Consider the following 17505-nt stretch of genomic DNA (forward strand, 5'->3'; position numbering starts at 1 on the left):
GACGCAGAAGGGATCCAGGATCAGACGAGCTAATGTGCAAAAGCATTTAACAGAGCTCCTGGCCAGAGTCAGCACAAGGTGCTGCCTGCCTGTGCTGCCGGAGACAGAACCAAACGCTCTGTGTGAAAAGCCACAGAGAGCCCTTTGGGTGTGGTTCTCCAGTGAAGAGGACTCTGCCCTTACATCCTTCTGAAAACGCAGGGGAGATCCAGGGAATAAAAGAGGTCATAGGGGGTTTCTGGCTTCCTCCAACTTCGTGCCAGAGCTTTCCATTTCCTGCCTGGGACCTTCCTCATTCCTGTTCCTCTTTGAATATGAGGAAACATGTTATGTACCTCTGTTTTAGGATAACGCCTGGGTGAGGAAAGAGAGAGAGGAAACACAGAACATGACACGCAAATATATATCTAGTTTGGGCTGAAGGTAGGGTGGCGAAGAGTGAGCGACAAGGCTGGAGGGAGTCTGCTTGCTCGCCATGTGAGAGGCCAGCCAGGGCGCATTCACTGCCACTCGCTAATAAGCTTCATCTGCTGTAGCAAGGACAAAGAGCTCGCCCGTCACTTCATTTCCTTTTATCTGAGTGCTGTCAAAGCTCAACAATGTGCCTGAATAGCCTCACTTAATAAGCTTCCCTGGTTCCATGGGGGGGGGGGGGGGGGGGGGGAAGGCCCTAGCTGGTTTGGCTTAGTGGCTAGAGCGTCGACCTGTGGACTGAAGGGTCCCGGGTTCCATTCCAGTCAAGGGCACATGATGCTCAGGTTGCAGGCTCAATCCCCAGTAGGGGGCGTGCAGGAGGCAGCCGATCAATGATTCTCATCATGGATGCTTCTCTCTCTCTCTCCCTTCCTCTCTGAAATCAATAATAATATGTTTTTTTTAAAAAAAAGGGGGGGTGGGGTGGGGGGGACTTGGTCCTGAAGAAACACTTTCACAGGCTTGTTGCAGAGATGCAGCTCTGACTCTCCACCGCCACCTAGCGTTTAATGTAGGTACTTCAGCGGCTGATGCTAAGCATACAGTGACAGTGGAAATGTTGAAGCAACTGTTGACCACAGGATTCAGGAGTAAGTTTGTTGTCTACCAGACTAAGGGTACAAGAAATCAGATGGGCCCGGCTAGTGTGGCTCAGTGGTTGAGCATCGACCTATGAACTAGAAGGTCACAGTTCGATTCCCCGTCAGGGCAGTGTCCGGGTTGTGGGACTGATCCCGTGTGGGGCGTGCAGGAGGCAGCCAATCGATGATTCTTTCATCATTGATGTTTCTATCTCTCTCCCCCTCTCCCTTTCTCTCTGAAATCAATAAAAAAAAATTTTTTTAAGAAATCAGATGGTTTGAGTATCAGGGCATGCTGCTCGACACAAAACCCATGAAGGGGAGTGAATTGTAATCCTAGGGGCATTACACTTGATATATTACATAGAAAGGGCAGTGTGTGTGTGTGTGTGTGTGTGTGTGTGTGTGTGTGTGTGTTTAAGAGAGCATGAGAAAATAAAGAGAGAAGGAGAAAGAGCCTTATGAATCATTTGCTCCCACTGCACAGAAATGGCCCAGACTTAATGTGGGACAAATTTCCCTTACATGGACCTTGAGCCAATTGGAGATCTGAGGAATTCTTCCCTGCCTATAAGTAGCCAAGTTCTATCTTTCTACCATCTAGTCCTAAGCAATACAATAGGTAACAGAGAAGCTGGAGTTCCACGAGTTTTTGAAAGATGGTGATACTAATATTTCTAAAGAATTAGCAGCAACAGCACGGGAAAAGTCAGCGCTCTACAGGACATCCTCACCCTCATTTTACTTTCACTGAACACATTCTCTGTGGCTTATGAGAGCAAAGGCACAGAGCGGCTTCGAAGCCATTGAAGTCCATAATGCTCAGTGTGTGGTACATTTGGACCTGAAGTTAAAATCAGGTGAGCCGGGCCCTAACTGGTTTGGCTCAGTGGATAGAGCGTCAGCCTGCGGACTGAAAGGTCCCGGGTTCGATTCCAGTCAAGGGCATGTACCTTGGTTGTGGGCACATCCCCTGTGGGAGGTGTGCAGGAGGCAGCTGATCGATGTTTCTAACTCTCTACCCCTCTCCCTTTCTCTCTGTAAAAAAATCAATAAAATATATATTTTTTTTAAAAATCAGGTGAGCCCGGCCGTTAAAATCAGGTGTGGCTCAGTGGTAGAGTATAGACCCATGAACCAGGAGGTCACGGTTCCATTCCCGGTCAGGGCACATGTCCAGGTTGTAGGCTCAATCCCCAGTAGGGGGCGTGCAGGAGGCAGCCGATCCATGATTCTCTCTCATCAATGATGTTTCTCTCTCTCTCCCTCTCCCTTCCTCTCCGAAATCAATACAAATATATTTTAAAAAATCAGGTGAAAGGGAGAAATTTCTGGGACTGTAGTTGGTGGGTGGAAACAGTTCTGATATACATTCGCCGGCCACCCCTTCAACCACAGGAATGCGGACTCTGCTCTCACCTGCACCATCCTCCAGGTGGCCGAGGTTGCAGACTTGGCTGATGCTGTGCACCCACACCTGCATTTCTTCCTCGGTCTTGGCCACCAGATAGAACGTACGAGAAGTAGTCTTCACGATGAACACGAAGTTATTCTGGAATTCCTTCCGCACGAAGCCAGGGCCCGCATGCTTCCACACCGCACACTCGCTGAGGTCTATCACCCGAATGGGCTTGCTCGAGTGCTTGTTCCTGTAATACTCCAGGACGTCGGGGTTGCCACTCATGCGGCCCCGCCGGAGGACGAACCAGCGCTTGCGCCAGGCCTGCAGAGAGGCAAGTCAACAAGGAGTTACTGGACCAGTTGCTCCTGCTCCTCACTCTGCCAAGCGCCTATTTCATGACAAGGACAGCAAAAGGAGGTCAATCAGCCATTCGAACAATGAAAGGCAAGTCCACTCTGTTTGGATTAAAGGACTAGTGCGCCATCTTCAAGTCTGCTTTATTCTTTTGTTGTTATTAATCCCCACCCGAAGATATCTTCCCGTTGCTTTTTAGAGAGAGTGGAAGGGAGGGGGAGAGAGAGAGACAGAGACAGAGAGAGAGAGAGAAACAACGATGTGAGGCCTAGCCGGTCTGGCTCAGTGGATAGAGTGTTGGCCTATGGACTGAAGGGTCCCGGGTTCGATTCTGGTCAAGGGCACATGCCCGGGTTGGGGGCTTGGTCCCTAGTAGGGGGTGTGCAGGTGGCAGCGGATCAATCATTCTCTTTCACCATATGTTTCCATCTCTTTCTCCCTCTCCTTTCCTCTCTGAAATCAATAAAAAAATTTTTTAAAAAAAGAAACATCGATGTGATAGAGACACATCAATTGGTTGCCTCCCGCATGGACCCTGAGGGGATTGGGGGATCAAGCTTGCAACGGAGGTACCAGCCCTTGACTGGAATCGAACCCATGCTCTATCCATTGAGCCAAACCGGCTGGGTGTCAAGTCTGCTTTATTCAATGATGATGGGATGGGTCATTTTGGGGGAGTGTAGTAATAGGATTCCCACCCACAGGTTGAAGGACCAGAATTATACAATCAATGCAGCAAAGGCAAGTAATATAAATGTATTTATGCTCATGCCCCAAAACACACAAAACACCTTATTAATGAAGAACAAAAAGGAAGCTTTCGTATCATTATCTATCTCAACCCCAAAGCCAATATCATACATTAAAATCACATGCAAATCATGAGGGCTCACCATTGTCAGTATTATCTGACATGGTTATATAACTTCTAGAGAATTGCTGAATCAGAAAAATCATACACATTGGAGAGGAGAGAGGATTACCATTATCTCATGTTGATGATTGTCTTTCTATAATACCCCCAAAATGACTAAAATACAAATAGAGTTCTAAGAGAATTAAGTAACACGTGGCTAGTTAGATTTCTTATGTGAGAACACCATGTCCTAAGTCTTTTACCACAACCCCTTTAATCTCCCAAACTATACTATAGGAGATATTCCTATTTTATGTCCATGTTATGTCTGAAAAATCTGAGAGATGAACTAATGTGCCCACGGTCATACAGCTAACGGTGCTATAAGGAATGGGTTTGAACTCAAGTGAGGGTCAAAGAATCAGTAATGAATGTGAAATTAAAAAGTATAGAGGTCTACAACCAATTCTTTCTGATGTGTGACTGTAAAGGGGAGAACTCTGGGTCCAAGGAATTATTTTTTAAATGTGGAAGGCACACACATTCCCTCTCCCCTCCCCCCCCCCAATCACAGTGTTTCTCAACCACAGAATGAAATGCCCTACAGGACATCTGCAAACAAATGAGTTTTGCTTGTCAGAACGGCCAGGAGTCAGGAGGGCCAGGAATTGTCTGGCTTGCAACTCTCAGCGCCCTGTTGAGAACCACTGTTAACAATTGAAAGGAACTTTCCTTCGTGCAGTAAAAATCTTAGAAAGAGCCCATCTTGAGATAAGATGATCCGGCAGAGCTTAGTACGTGCTCAAGAAAGAAAAGACCCTGGCCAGTGTGGTTCAGTTGGTTGGACGTCACCCCGTGCATCAAAAGGTTGCTGGTTCCATTACTGGTCAGGGCACAGGCTCGGGTTGTGGGCTGGATCCCCATGACGGGGTGTGCAGGAGGTAGCCAATTGATGCTTTGCTCTCACGTCGATGTTTCTCTCTCTCCCTCTCCTTTCCTCTCTTTCTAAAAAAAAAATTAATAAAAATACTGGGGTTGGGGGGAGAGAATGAAACCAATGCTGAGAGAAGGGCAGACTGTTTTTGCATGCCACTGGAGCTACTGAGGAGGAACTTAAGCCTCTGTGGCTCCCCACTCACCCTTGACCTAGAATGTTTGCTGCAGACAGTCGCAAGAAGATGCGCAAATTCCAACGGATAAATAGTTAGCTACCTTTTGGGGTATGAGGCCTGGGGAAAGAGGTATTTGCAAGTGACCACAGCCACACTAATTTTGTTGTTGTTGTTTTTAAACCTCACCTGAGGATATTTTTTCCACTGATTTTGAGAGAGGGTGGAAGAGAGAGGGAAAGACAGAGAGAAACACATCGACTGGTTGCCTCCTGCACCTGCCCCGACCAGGAATCGAACCCGGGACCCTTGGGTCTACAGGCTGACGCTCTATCCACGGAGCCAAACCGGCTAGGGCCATAGCCACACCATTCTGAGGAGTCCTCAGTATCTGTAAACCTCATGCTGTGTCCTGGAGGCAGGGAGAAAGAAGTGAGGATGCTCCTTGAGTCCCTTATCTTTTCCGTTCGGTGCCCTTTGCTCAGTGGCCGCCACCTGGCCAGCCTGTGGCCGGCACGTGGCTTGCTCTCTGCTGGAGAGAATGGGGCACAGGCCAAGGGAACAGGCTGACGGGCCGACAGCGGCGGGGGGGGGTAGGGGGGGGCCAATGTTGCAGTTGGCAAATGCAAGTGGAGAGATTTATGCTCTGTGGTTTGCGCTTCTGTGCAGTGGCATGTGTGACAGCAGGAAGTGCGGGGTTCTGCCAGGAGGCATGGTGACCACTGGGACAGGAAGTCTTTTCTATCTCTAGCTTATGCCTGACACATTTCGAAGACCCACCAGCTCTGACCAAGAGAACCGGGGGAAAGGGAAAGCCACCGTTTGGAGTGTTCTCCCCTCCCTCCCTGCCCAGGAAACAAGATCTGAGGCAGCCGAGGATCTGATAAAGCACCCCAGAGGGGAAGGCCCGGGGGGGGGGGGGGGGGGGCACAGAGGACCTGCAATTAGGCCTCAGAATAAAAAGCCCTTTTGAGCCTGTGGCAGGGGGCAGCCGTCAGAAGGAGGGCAGTTGGGTTGTTCCATGTCAGGTTGGGCCACAGGAGAGCAGTGCCTGGCCGCTGAGCCCTGGCTTGGTTCTGCCATGATGGACAGTATAAAGCTCTGAGGAGATGCTTGGCCACTCAGAAGACAAAGCAGTGTGATGAAGTTCTTTCATTTGTTTCAATTTTTTTTTAAATATTTTATTTTTGTTCATCTTCAACCAAGTATCTTTTTCCATTGATTTTTTTTTTTTGAGAGAGAGAGAGAGAGAGCGTGGAAGGGAGGAGAGACAGAGGGAGAGACACATCGATGTTAGACACACATCGATTGGTTGTGTCCCTAGGGATCGAGCCTGCAACAAAGGTATATGCCCTTGGCCAGAATCGAACCCAGGACCCTTCAGTCTTTCGGGGCTGATGCTCTAGCCACTGAGACAAACCAGCTAGAGCAGTGGTCAGCGAACTCATTAGTCAACAGAGCCAAACATCAACAGTACAACGATGGAAATTTCTTTTTTGAGAGCCGAAAACCGACTTCTGCGCACGGGCCACGAAGGTTCAATCGCACCGTACGTGCGCGCCCGCACGTGGTATTTGGTGGAAGAGCCACACTCAAGGGGCCAAAGAGCCGCGTGCGGCTCGCGAGCCGCAGTTTGCCGACCACTGAGCGAGAGCAGTTCTTGTTTTGAAAATGGGAGGAATAAGAGCATGTTTGTATGCTCATGGGAGTCATCCAGGAGGGGGGAGCAAAATGAATGATGCAATAAACCCCTGTGTAATAAAAACATGGGATTGAATGGAGTGGAGATACTAACCCATGAGGAAAGGAGATCAGAGTTTCCGTGAGGTTTGGAGTGAGGGAGACGAGAAATGTGGCCAGTGCCTGAGGCAAATAGGAGCATAAGGCCTTGTCCTGGTTTCCCCTGTGAAGATGGGCTTCCCTGTGACAACGTGGGCCCAAGGAAGGCGCCTTGGCGATGAAAGAATGTCACGTGTGCCTGCCAAGCAAAGTTTTCATGGGGAGCCTGGGCTACCCCAAACTTCCCAAAGGCCACTTTGGGAGGGATACGTGAAGAGGAGGGGGTTAGAACTATGAAATGGGCCCGGCCCGTGTGGCTCAGTGGTTGAGTGTTGACCTACGAACCAGGAGGTCACGGTTCGATTCCTAGTCTGGGCACACGCCTGGGTTGTGGGCTGGATCCCTAAGGTGGGGCGTGCAGGAGGCAGCTGATCCATGATTCTCTCTCATCATTGATGCTTCTCTCTCTCTCTCCCTCTCCCTTCCTCTCTGAAACCAATTAAAAAATATATTTAAAGCCCTAACCGGTTTGGCTCAGTGGAGAGAGCGTCTGCCAGCGGACTGAAGGGTCCCAGGTTCGATTCCTGTCAAGGGCATGTACCTTGGTTGTGGCCACATCCCCAGTAGGGGGTGTGCAGGAGGCAGCTGATTGATGTTTCTCTCTCATCGATGTTTCTAACTCTCTATCCCTCTCTGTAAAAATCAATAAAATGTATTTTAAAAAGAAGAAATATGAAATGGGTGGATTCATAGGGTACTGATGAGCGGGCCGGTTGGGGTGGCCACCAGGAGCGGCGGGCGTGCAAAGAGGAGAATGACATGGCTAAGTCTGGTTTTCACTCACTCGTTCAACAAGTACCTGCAAACTAGGCCACTAGCATGCTGGACACTGTGCAGAGACTGAGGAAACGGAGGTGAGCAAGCCACAGGCCCTGTCACAGCCTTGTGGGCAGCAGGGGAAGTGGGCAGATGGATAAACAGACAATTGCAGTCAGCGAGATAAGCGCTACGATAAGGGAAAGCCAAAATGCTATGGCAACACACCAGAGAGGCGTCGCTATCAGATAGGTGGGTCTAGGAAAGCTTCCAGAAGAAACGATGGCTGAGTTAAGACTGAAAGGCACAGCATGTGTAAATGCAGGTAGTTCGGCAGAGCCATGAGCAAGCAGAACAGAAAGGAAAAAAACAACAACTGTCGCACTCAGTAACCTGAGTAGGATGCGGCATAAGGTTCGTGCTAAATCAGGCAAGCTAATCAGCATGCTCTCCCTCGGGGTTTTTAAATCTCTCCCTAAGAGTTGTAATTATGCAAAAGCAGAAATGATGTCTTCTTGGAACTCTGTTAAGTGGGTGGAAGCAGAGGCTACCTACAGTCCTGTCCCATCGGGCTGATCAGCTTCTGGAAGTGGGACACATGTGACAAGGGCCCTTGAAAGCAGGCATCCGTACCAAAATGAAGCTCTTTCCTATGAAACCGTGCCACAGGAAGTCATCGAAGAAGAAGAGTCACAGCAAGCCTGGCAGGTGTGGCTCAGCGGTTGAGCTTCAAACTATGAACCAAAAGGTCATTGGTTTGATTCCTGGTCAGGGCCCATGACCAGGTTGCAGGCTGGATCCCCAATGTGGGGTGTGCAGGAGGCTGTCAATCAATGATTCTCGTCACTAATGTTTCTCTCTCTCTCTCTCTCTCCCTTCTCCCTTCCTCTCTGAAATCAATAAAAATATCTATATATATAAAAGCCTAGGCCAGTGGTCGGCAAACTCCTTAGTCAACAGAGCCAAATATCAACAGTACAACGATTGAAATTTCTTTGGAGAGCCAATTTTTTTTTAACTTAAACTTCTTCTAACGCCACTTCTTCAAAATAGACTTGCCCAGGCCGTGGTATTTTGGGGAAGAGCCACACTCAAGGGGCCAAAGAGCCGCGTGTGGCTCGCGAGCCGCAGTTTGCCAACCATTAGCCTAGGCGACCATTTCGACAGAACTGGAACGACTGGTCGCTATGACGCACACTGACCACCAGGGGGCAGATGCTCAACACAGGAGCTGCCCCCTGGTGGTCAGTGCGCTCCCACAGCGGGAGCGCCGCTCAGCCAGAAGCTGGGCTCATGGCTGGCAAGCGCAGTGGCGGTGCACTAAGGAGCGGCGAGCCAAGTGGTAAGGAGCAAGCAGGTGGGCAGTAAGGAGTGGTGAGCTAGGCAGTAAGGAGCGAGCAGGCGGGCGGTTAGGAGCAAAGGGTCCCGGATTGCGAGAGGGTTTTTCAACTGCCAGGCTGAGGCCCTCCACTCCCCCCACCCTCCCCATGCACAAATTTTGTGCATCGGGCCTCTAGTATTTTTTTAAAAAAAGAAGAGTCACATCAAAAGGACACGGGAGCTAACTGGCCAAAGATGGGACAATTTGAGCTTTAATAAGTATAATGATGAGCTGGGACTGGTTTGGCTCAGTGGATAGAGCGTCGGCCTGCGGACTGAGGGGTCCCGGGTTCGATTCCGGTCAAGGGCATGTGCCTTGGTTGCAGGCACATCCCCAGTGGGGGGGTGTGCAGGAGGCAGCTGATTGATGTCTCTCTCTCATTGATGTTTCTGACTCTCTGTCCCTCTCTCTTCCTCTCTGTAAAAAATCAATAAGATATATTTAAAAAATAAAAATAAGTATAATAATGAGAGTGGCTTCAAACCCATCAACATGTTTAAATCCATGTGTTCTCGTGATATTACAAAAGAAAAAAAGAACTTCTCATCCTCAGAGGTTGTGAGGAGACCACTTCATTATCTTGCACACTGGTAAGTAAGGGGCAAGAAGTGAGCATTAGCCTGCCTTTCCCAGATAAGCCATCCCACGAAGCAGATGAAGGGAAATACCTTCTTATAAATGTCTTCTAATAAACGGGAACAAATAGTAGAACTAGAGTACCGCCATTTTGTTATGGCCAGTGAATTAATAGGTATAAGTACTAAGCATCAACAGTGGCCAACCCAGGAAGAGAAACAAGCAGACACGCTGCACCTTTAACAGCCTGGCATGAGGTAAAAGCCATATTGAGGGAAATTCTGCAGGCCACAGGCCCAGGTTCTTCAGCAGATAAATAAGAAAAAAGAAAGGACAAGAGGTGGGAAATCTATGGATTACTGGACACTTAAAGGATGTAACAAAAATGTTTCTATGTGGCCTGGCCAGCACTGACCTATGAACCAGGAGGTCACCGTTCTATTCCAGTCAAGGGCACATGCCCAAGTTGCGGGCTTGATCCCCAGTAGGGGGCGTGCAGGAGGCAGCTGATCAAAGATTCTCTCTCATCACTGATGTTTCTCTCTCTCTCCCTCTCCCTTCCTCTCTAAAATCAATAAAAATGTATTTAAATTTTTTTTCAATGTCCTAGAGTAAATTATAGTGTGTAGAGGATGCCCATTTGAGTAATAAAAACATAAAAATGCAAAGAGATTTTTGTGTGTGTTGGGAATAACAGTTATGAGGAGAAGGAGAAGGTTGTGATGGAGATATGGCACATGAAGGGGCTTTGGTAGTGGGTGGCAAAGTTATATTTCAAATGGTTGCTACATTCAAGGGGGCTCACCTAATAGTCATTTTTCTGAGCCATACATTTTTAAAGTGTGGTTTGCTCTATCTATATTTTCTTTTATGATAAAAAGGATTTTATTTTATTTTCTTAAATATATTTTATTGATTTTTTACAGAGAAGAAGGGAGAGGGATAGAGAGTTAGAAACATCGATGAGAGAGAAACATTGATCAGCTGCCTCCTGCACACCCCCTACTGGGGATGTGCCCGCAACCAAGGTACATGCCCTTGACCGGAATCGAACCTGGGACCCTTGAGTCCACAGGCCGACGCTCTATCCACTGAGCCAAACCTGTCAGGGCGATAAAAAGGATTTTAAAACAATTCCTCCGGAGAGGACATATTCATGGGTTCATTCAATAAACATTTTCTGAATCCTAGCCGGTTTGGCTCAGTGGATAGAGCGTCGGCTTGCGGACCGGGTTCGATTCTGGTCAAGGGTGCACACCTCGGTTGCAGGCTGGATGTGTGTGGGAGGCAACCAATCAATGTGTCTCTCTCCCATTGATTCTCTCTCTCTGTCTCTCTACCTCCCTTCCACTCTCTCTAAAAATCAATGGGAAAATAGCCTCAGGTGAGGATTTAAAAAAACCAACCAAAACCCACCACAGTTACTGAGTGTCTCCGATGTGCCAGGCACTGTGCACAAAAGAAGGGCGCTGGGTCGGCAGGGGATTGGTGAGCTCACAGAGGGCGCGAGGACCTGAGAGCTGCTGTCTTCTGCCCGGGAGATGTTTACATTCTACAAGTGCAGGGCTGCAGGCTGCCGCAGCTGCACGGACTCCACCTTCTCCCCTCGGGCCTCCGGCCGCCCAAGATGGAAAAGGGTGAGGTCAACAGTTCAGGAGAGACTGCGAAGATGAGCATCTCCTGGGCCAAGAGGGTCTAGAAAGCAGAATCCCCGTGCAAACAAGCACCCACAGTTATGACTCAGAGAAACAATACAAAAAGGGGGGAGGGGGAGGGAGACGGGGGAGGCTGGATGGAAAGTCAGGAGACCTGCATTTGAATTTGGATTCTACTTGATTTTCTTTTAAATGTTTGTGGTTTTGTTTTTTGTGTGTGTGTGTGTTGTTTTTTTAAATATATATTTTATTGATTTTTTACAGAGAAGAAGAGAGAAAGAGAGGGATAGTTAGAAACATCGATGAGAGAGAAACATCGATCAGCTGCCTCCTGCACACCTCCCACTGGGGATGTGCCCGCAACCAAGGTACATGCCCTTGACCGGAATCGAACCTGGGACCCTTCAGTCTGCAGGCCGACGCTCTATCCACTGAGCCAAACCGGTTAGGGCATGGTTTTGTTTTTTTTAATACATTTTATTGATTTTTTACAGAGAGGAAGGGAGAGGGAGAGTTAGAAACATCAATGAGAGAGAAACATCAATCAGCTGCCTCCTGCACACCCCCCACTGGGGATGTGCCCGCAACCAAGTTACATGCCCTTGACCAAAATCGAACCTGGGACCTTTGAGTCTGCAGGCCGACGCTCTCCACTGAGCCAAACCGGTTTCGGCTCTACTTTATTTTTTAAATGTGTTTATTGATTTCAGAGAGGAAGGAAGAGGGAGAGAGAGAGAAACATCCATGATGACAGAGAATCATTGATCCGCTCCCTCCTGCACGCCCCTGACTGGGGATCGAGCCTACAACCCAGGCATGTGCCCTTGACCGGGAATCAAACCGTGACCTCGATGCTCAACCACTGAGCCACGCCAACCGGGCAGATTCTACTTCAGACTTTCTGGGTGACCTCGAGCAATTAACTTGACTGCTGTAAACCTCAATCCTGTCATTTGTAAATGAAGATAATAAACCTTATCCAGCCTCCCTTTTGGGGTAATTGCAATGAACTAATGAGAATGGATAGCAAAATGTTATCGATCTGAAAGTAAGTTATAAAATGACAATTGGATTGTTGGCCCCCAGGGCACAAAGCTGCTTCTCTCCGCTTCCTCGCTGTGCACTGACGGACTCCGAGGGCTTTTCCAGCTCTGGCCATCGGAAGATCAGTTTCCCATCGGCTTTTCCCTGCCACAGCCACCAAGCTGAGTCATTATCACCCACCAGTCTCATCTCCAACAACAAAAACCTACAACCTTGTGGCGAGGTATTCCTGCTCCTTTCTAAAATAAAAACTCCTCCAAGGAAGGTGTATTTAAGTTTGTTTTTTATGGAATTGTTAAAGGAATAATTGAATTTCATCCTCCTGACAGTAAAAGTTATGTGTTCTTCTACTCTTAAACCAATCCAACTTGCAGATTTCACCATTTTCTTTTTTTAAAAACATATTTTTATTGATTTCAAAGAAGAAGGGAGAAGGAGAGAGAGATAGAAACATCAATGATGAGAGAGAATCATCGATTGGCTGCCTCCTGCATGCCCCCCACTGGGGATCAAGCCTGCAACCCAGGCATGTGCCCTTGACCGGAATTGAACCTGGGACCCTTCAGTCCGCAGCCCGATGCTCTATCCACTGAGCCAAACCGGCTAGGGCTTCACCATTTTCTTGATCAAGAGTGACCCACTAGCCCTATAGCATCGGCCTGCAGACTGAAGGGTCCCAGGTTTGATTCCGGTCAAGGGCACATGCCTGGGTTGCTGGCTTGATCCCCAGTAGGGGGTGTGCTGGAGGCAGATGATCAATGATTCTTGCTCATCATTGATGTTTCTATTTCTCTCTCTCTCTCTCTCTCTCTCTCTCTCTCTCTCTCTCTGAAATCAATAAAAATATATTTAAAACAAAACAAACAAAAAATAAAAACTAGACCAAATTTATAAAACAACTACTTTCAGACACTGGGCGACAGTCAGTGCAGGGCTGTGGTAGGAATAAGAAGAGAAACAAAAGAGGAGAAGCCCACCCTAGCCTGTTTGGCTCAGTGGATAGAGTGCTCATTGGTAGAGCATCAACCTGCGGACTAAATGGTCCCAGGTTCGATTCTAGTCAAGGGCACATGCCCAGGTTGCGGGCTCGATCCCCAGTGGGGAGCATGCAGGAGGCAGCCAATCAATGATTCTCTCGCGTCATTGATGTTTCTCTCTCTCCCTCTCCCTTCCTCTTTGAAATTAATAAAATATATATATATATATATATATATATATATATATATATATATATATATATTTTTTTTTTTTTTTTAAAGAGGGGAAGCCCTATGACCATCCTGGCTTTCAGCCTGTAGTCACATTTCAAACAGAGCATGGCAGTCTTGCAGAGTGGAGAAGACAGAGATCAGAATTCTGGATAGTTGAAACAGCTGAAATTTGTCCAGCAAAATACTAGAGAGGAGGGTGCTATTTAAAGAAAGAGCTCCCGAAATCTACATAGGAATTCCCCCATGAGAGACTTTGGCTGAATCGTAACATGCCCTTGTAGGGTGAAACCCCATGAGAGGAATCCAAAAACAACTACTGGGGTGGGGTGGGAGGGAACAGGCAGAGATTAACCAAAGAACATGTACGTATAACCCATGGACACAGACAACAGCATGGGGAAGGTCTGGGGTGGGACGGGGATTGGGTGGAGGGTGGCAAAATGGGAGACATCTGTAACACTGTCAATAATTTTTAAAAAATAATTTAAAAAAAACAAGCAACTACTGAAGACTCAAACTAAATAGCTGCTGGAGGTCACACAGGGCTGAGAGACATTTGAGTTGTGACCAGCTAGGGAGGAGAAACCTGGGGCATTCAGCAGAGACTCTGAACTAGCCCTAGAGTATAGGCTACTTTAGACCTACCCTAAGAAAGCTTTAAAAAGCAGTCTTGGAATGATTGAGCTGATCCTAACATAGTTTAAATCTTTTTAAAAAAATATATTTTATTGATTTTTTACAGAGAGGAAGAGAGAGGGATAGTTAGAAACATAGATGAGAGAGAAACATCGATCAGCTGCCTCCTGCACACCTCCTACTGGGGATGTGCCCGCAACCATGGTATATGCCCTTGACCGGAATCAAACCTGGGACCTTTCAGTCCGCAGGCCGACGCTCTCTCTATCCACTGAGCCAAACCGGTCAGGGCTAGTTTAAATCTTTTTAATGGAAGACAACAAAGTCCAGACAGACAACAGTATAATATTTACAATGTAAAACACCCCAAAATATTACTAATATTGTAAAGAGGCAGGAAAATGTGGCTCATAATCAGGAGAAAGAATAGTCAATAGACAGAGACCTAAAAATGACAGAGATGAAGGGATAAGCAGACACGAATTTTATTTATTTGTATATATGTTTTTATTGATTTCAGAGAAGAAGGGAGAAGGAGAGAGAGATAGAAACATCAATGATGAGAGAGAATCATTGATCAGCTGCCTCCTGCATGCCCCCTACTGGGGATCGAGCCCACAATCCCAGGCATGAACCCTTGACCGGAATCGAACCCGGGCTGATACTCTATCCATTAAGCCAAACCGGCTAGGGCAGCAGACAAGAATTTTAAAACAGCTATTGTATGTTCGAGATTTAAAGGAAAACATGTACATAATTAGGAGAGAATTGTAAGATCTAGACAAGAACAAAATGGAACTTGGGAAAGTAAAAAAATATAATATCTGAAATGAAAAAATAAAATCACTGGATGGGCATAGCAACATATTAGACCCTGAAGAGGGGTTAAGTGAACCTGAAAAGCACAGAAAGAAAGAGCTAGGGGAGAAGTGGACAGAATTATCCAGCGAGCTGCTAAAAACGCACACCCCTGAACCTCACTTGTAGCTAGCCTAATTTATCAGGCCTGACTTTGGGGCCCAGGAATGTGCATTTGAACATGCATCTGTGCAATCTGTCATGCATAAAGGCGGCCCCATTTTCAGGCCAAGGATGGGAAAAAAGGTAGTAGTACAATACATGTAACTCTGAACCATGATCTCAAGGTGCACCATTTCAGCAGTGAATTCCTAACCTTTGGTGGGCTGGAACCCCTTAGTGAACATAATGAAATACACAGACCATCTCTCATCAGAAACATGTACATGCACACAAGCACACGCGCGTGCACGTGTGTACACACACACACACACACGCACGCGCGCGCACACACACACAGAGTTCTGGACTGCCTTCCCTTATTGAACTCGTTTAATGGCCTCACCCAATCCTTAACTGCCAATCAATTTGATTATGATTTACAAAATGATGTTTCCAACCCAGATCTTTCCCAGAAACTTCAGACACATAGAGCCAACCATCTGACATCTCCACTTACATCTTAAGTGGCCTCTCAAACTTAACATGCCCCAAACTAAACCCTTGATTCCATGCCCCCTCAACCTACTCCTCCCTCTTCAAGCCTTCCGACAATATCTCAGTCAATGGTGCCACCGTCCATCCATGTTCAAACCTTGGAGCGATCATTGCTCCCACTCTCCACATCCAAACCGTTAGCAAGTTCTGTTGCCTCTACTTTCAGAACATTCCAAATCAATGAGTGCACTTCTCTCATGCACCACCCCCACTCACAAAACACCCCTAGTCCAAGTCACCATGGTCTCTCACTTGGGTAATTGAACCTGCTTCTCATTGCCCATTCACCCCCAACTCCCCCATAAATTCATTCTCAATAGAGAAATCAGATACCTTTCAACAGCATAGATCATGTTGCTCCATTGATTAGCCCCTTCCAAAGGCTTCCTAACGCTTCAGTCATATAAAATCCAGCCCAGCTGGTGTGGCTCAGCAGTTGAGCATCCACCCAGGAACCAAGAGGTCACCGGTTTGATTCCCAGTCAAGGCACATGCCCAGGCTGCAGGCTCAATCCCCAGTAGGGGCGGTGCAGGAGACAGCCGATGAATGATGTTTCTCTCTCATCGATGTTTCTCTCTATCCCTCTCCCTTCCTCTCTCTCCAAAAATCAACAAAGATAAATTTGTAAAAAATAATAATAATAATGGTAACATAAATTTCAAACTATTAACAAGTCCCATATGAACTGGCCTTGCCCATTTCTCCAACTGGTCTTCTGAACATGTAAAAGCTCCATCTTGGGGTCTTTAACTTACTTGCTCCTTCTTCTTGGTGTACTCTTTTTAAAAAATATGTATTTTTTATTGATTTCAGGGAGGAAGGGAGGAGAGGTAGAAATATCAATGATGAGAGAGAATCCTTGATTGGCTGCCTCCTGCACAGCCACCACTGGGGTTGGAGCCCGCAACCCGGGCAACCGTGACCTCCTGGTTCATAGGCCGATGCTCAAACCACTGAGCCATGCCAGTCGGGCTTGGTGTACTCTTTGACCAGATCTTGGCTTGACTGTCTTTCCGCTCTCAGCTTCCTGTCACTGAGATCTCAACTTCATTGTCACCTTCTCAGAGAGGCCTTCTCTGATCCTCCAAATTCAAGTGGCCAGCCAGTTATTCTGTACCACGTTACCCTATATTAATTACATGCCTCTTTCAATACCTAGGGTGTTTTTCTTTCGTTTATTTGAGGTGTAGTGTCTGTATCTCTCTCCCCCCCCCCTCCCCCGCCCACCTCCCTGTCCACTAGCAGAATGTGAGCTCCTGACGAGCAGAGGCCTTGTCTGTCTTGACTCTCTGGGCCTAGTAGTGCTTGGCACAAAGTAGTTGCTCAGTAAAGATTTGTTGAATGAATTCCACGGTGTCCCAGACCTCAGTTAAAAACCCTCCCCTTGAGAAACAACTGGTTTTGTGGATTCATAACAAACCTGGTCATCAGGGTTTACTTATCATATGTTTATGCCCGAGGAGCTGGGGCTGTGATGGTGAACCACAGACACAATGCAGGTGTGGGTACACAGCAAAATCAGGCAAGGTAGCAACCAGACTTGTAACTCAAACACAGCAAATGCTCTATCCAGACACCGCAGCATGCTGTTCAGGATTAAACTGGGGTGGAAGCGTGATCAGCTGACCATACCAAAGGCGAACTTTTTTAAAAATATATATTTTATTGATTTTTTTCACAGAGAGGAAGGGAGAGGGAGAGAGAGTTAGAAACATCGATGAGAGAGAAACATCCATCAGCTGCCTCCTGCACACCCCCCACTGGGGATGCGCCCGCAACCAAGGTACATGCCCTTGACCTGAATCAAACCTGGGACCCTTGAGTCCGCAGGCTGATGCTCTATCCACTGAGCCAAACCGGTTAGGGCGCTAGGGCGAACTTTTATCAGTTAATAAGAGAGGTTATCAAGGCTGAAGTTTGAGCACTTTATTCCTGCACTCCCTTCTACTAGCTCAGTAAAAGAATCCTGGCTGCGTTATAGCAAGGTTTGGGTTTTTGTGTGGGTTTTTTTTCTTTTTTTTTTTTTCACTTCTTGGGTTCCACAATTCACTCCAATAAAACTGAAGTGGCCCGTCTGGATTGTGTCCATTGTCTAAAGACACTGAAATGAACGAA

General features: G+C 47.3%; 1 protein-coding gene across 1 annotated transcript in view; it reads right to left on the reverse strand.

Moving 5' to 3' along the window:
• GAB3 (GRB2 associated binding protein 3) overlaps positions 1 to 9478 on the reverse strand; it is a gene marked incomplete at its 5' end in the record, with an annotated part of 32933 nt that extends 23455 nt beyond the window's left edge. Inside the window, 2 exons of the mRNA XM_079764638.1 lie at positions 2475 to 2778; positions 9473 to 9478. Of these exons, the coding sequence (XP_079620764.1) occupies positions 2475 to 2778; positions 9473 to 9478 (310 nt within the window). The remainder of the gene's footprint in view (positions 1 to 2474; positions 2779 to 9472) is intronic.
• Between the last annotated feature and the right edge of the window lie 8027 nt (positions 9479 to 17505).

Source organism: Cnephaeus nilssonii (genome assembly GCF_951640355.1).
Source record: "Cnephaeus nilssonii genome assembly, chromosome: X".
NCBI classification, from domain to species: domain Eukaryota; kingdom Metazoa; phylum Chordata; class Mammalia; order Chiroptera; family Vespertilionidae; genus Cnephaeus; species Cnephaeus nilssonii.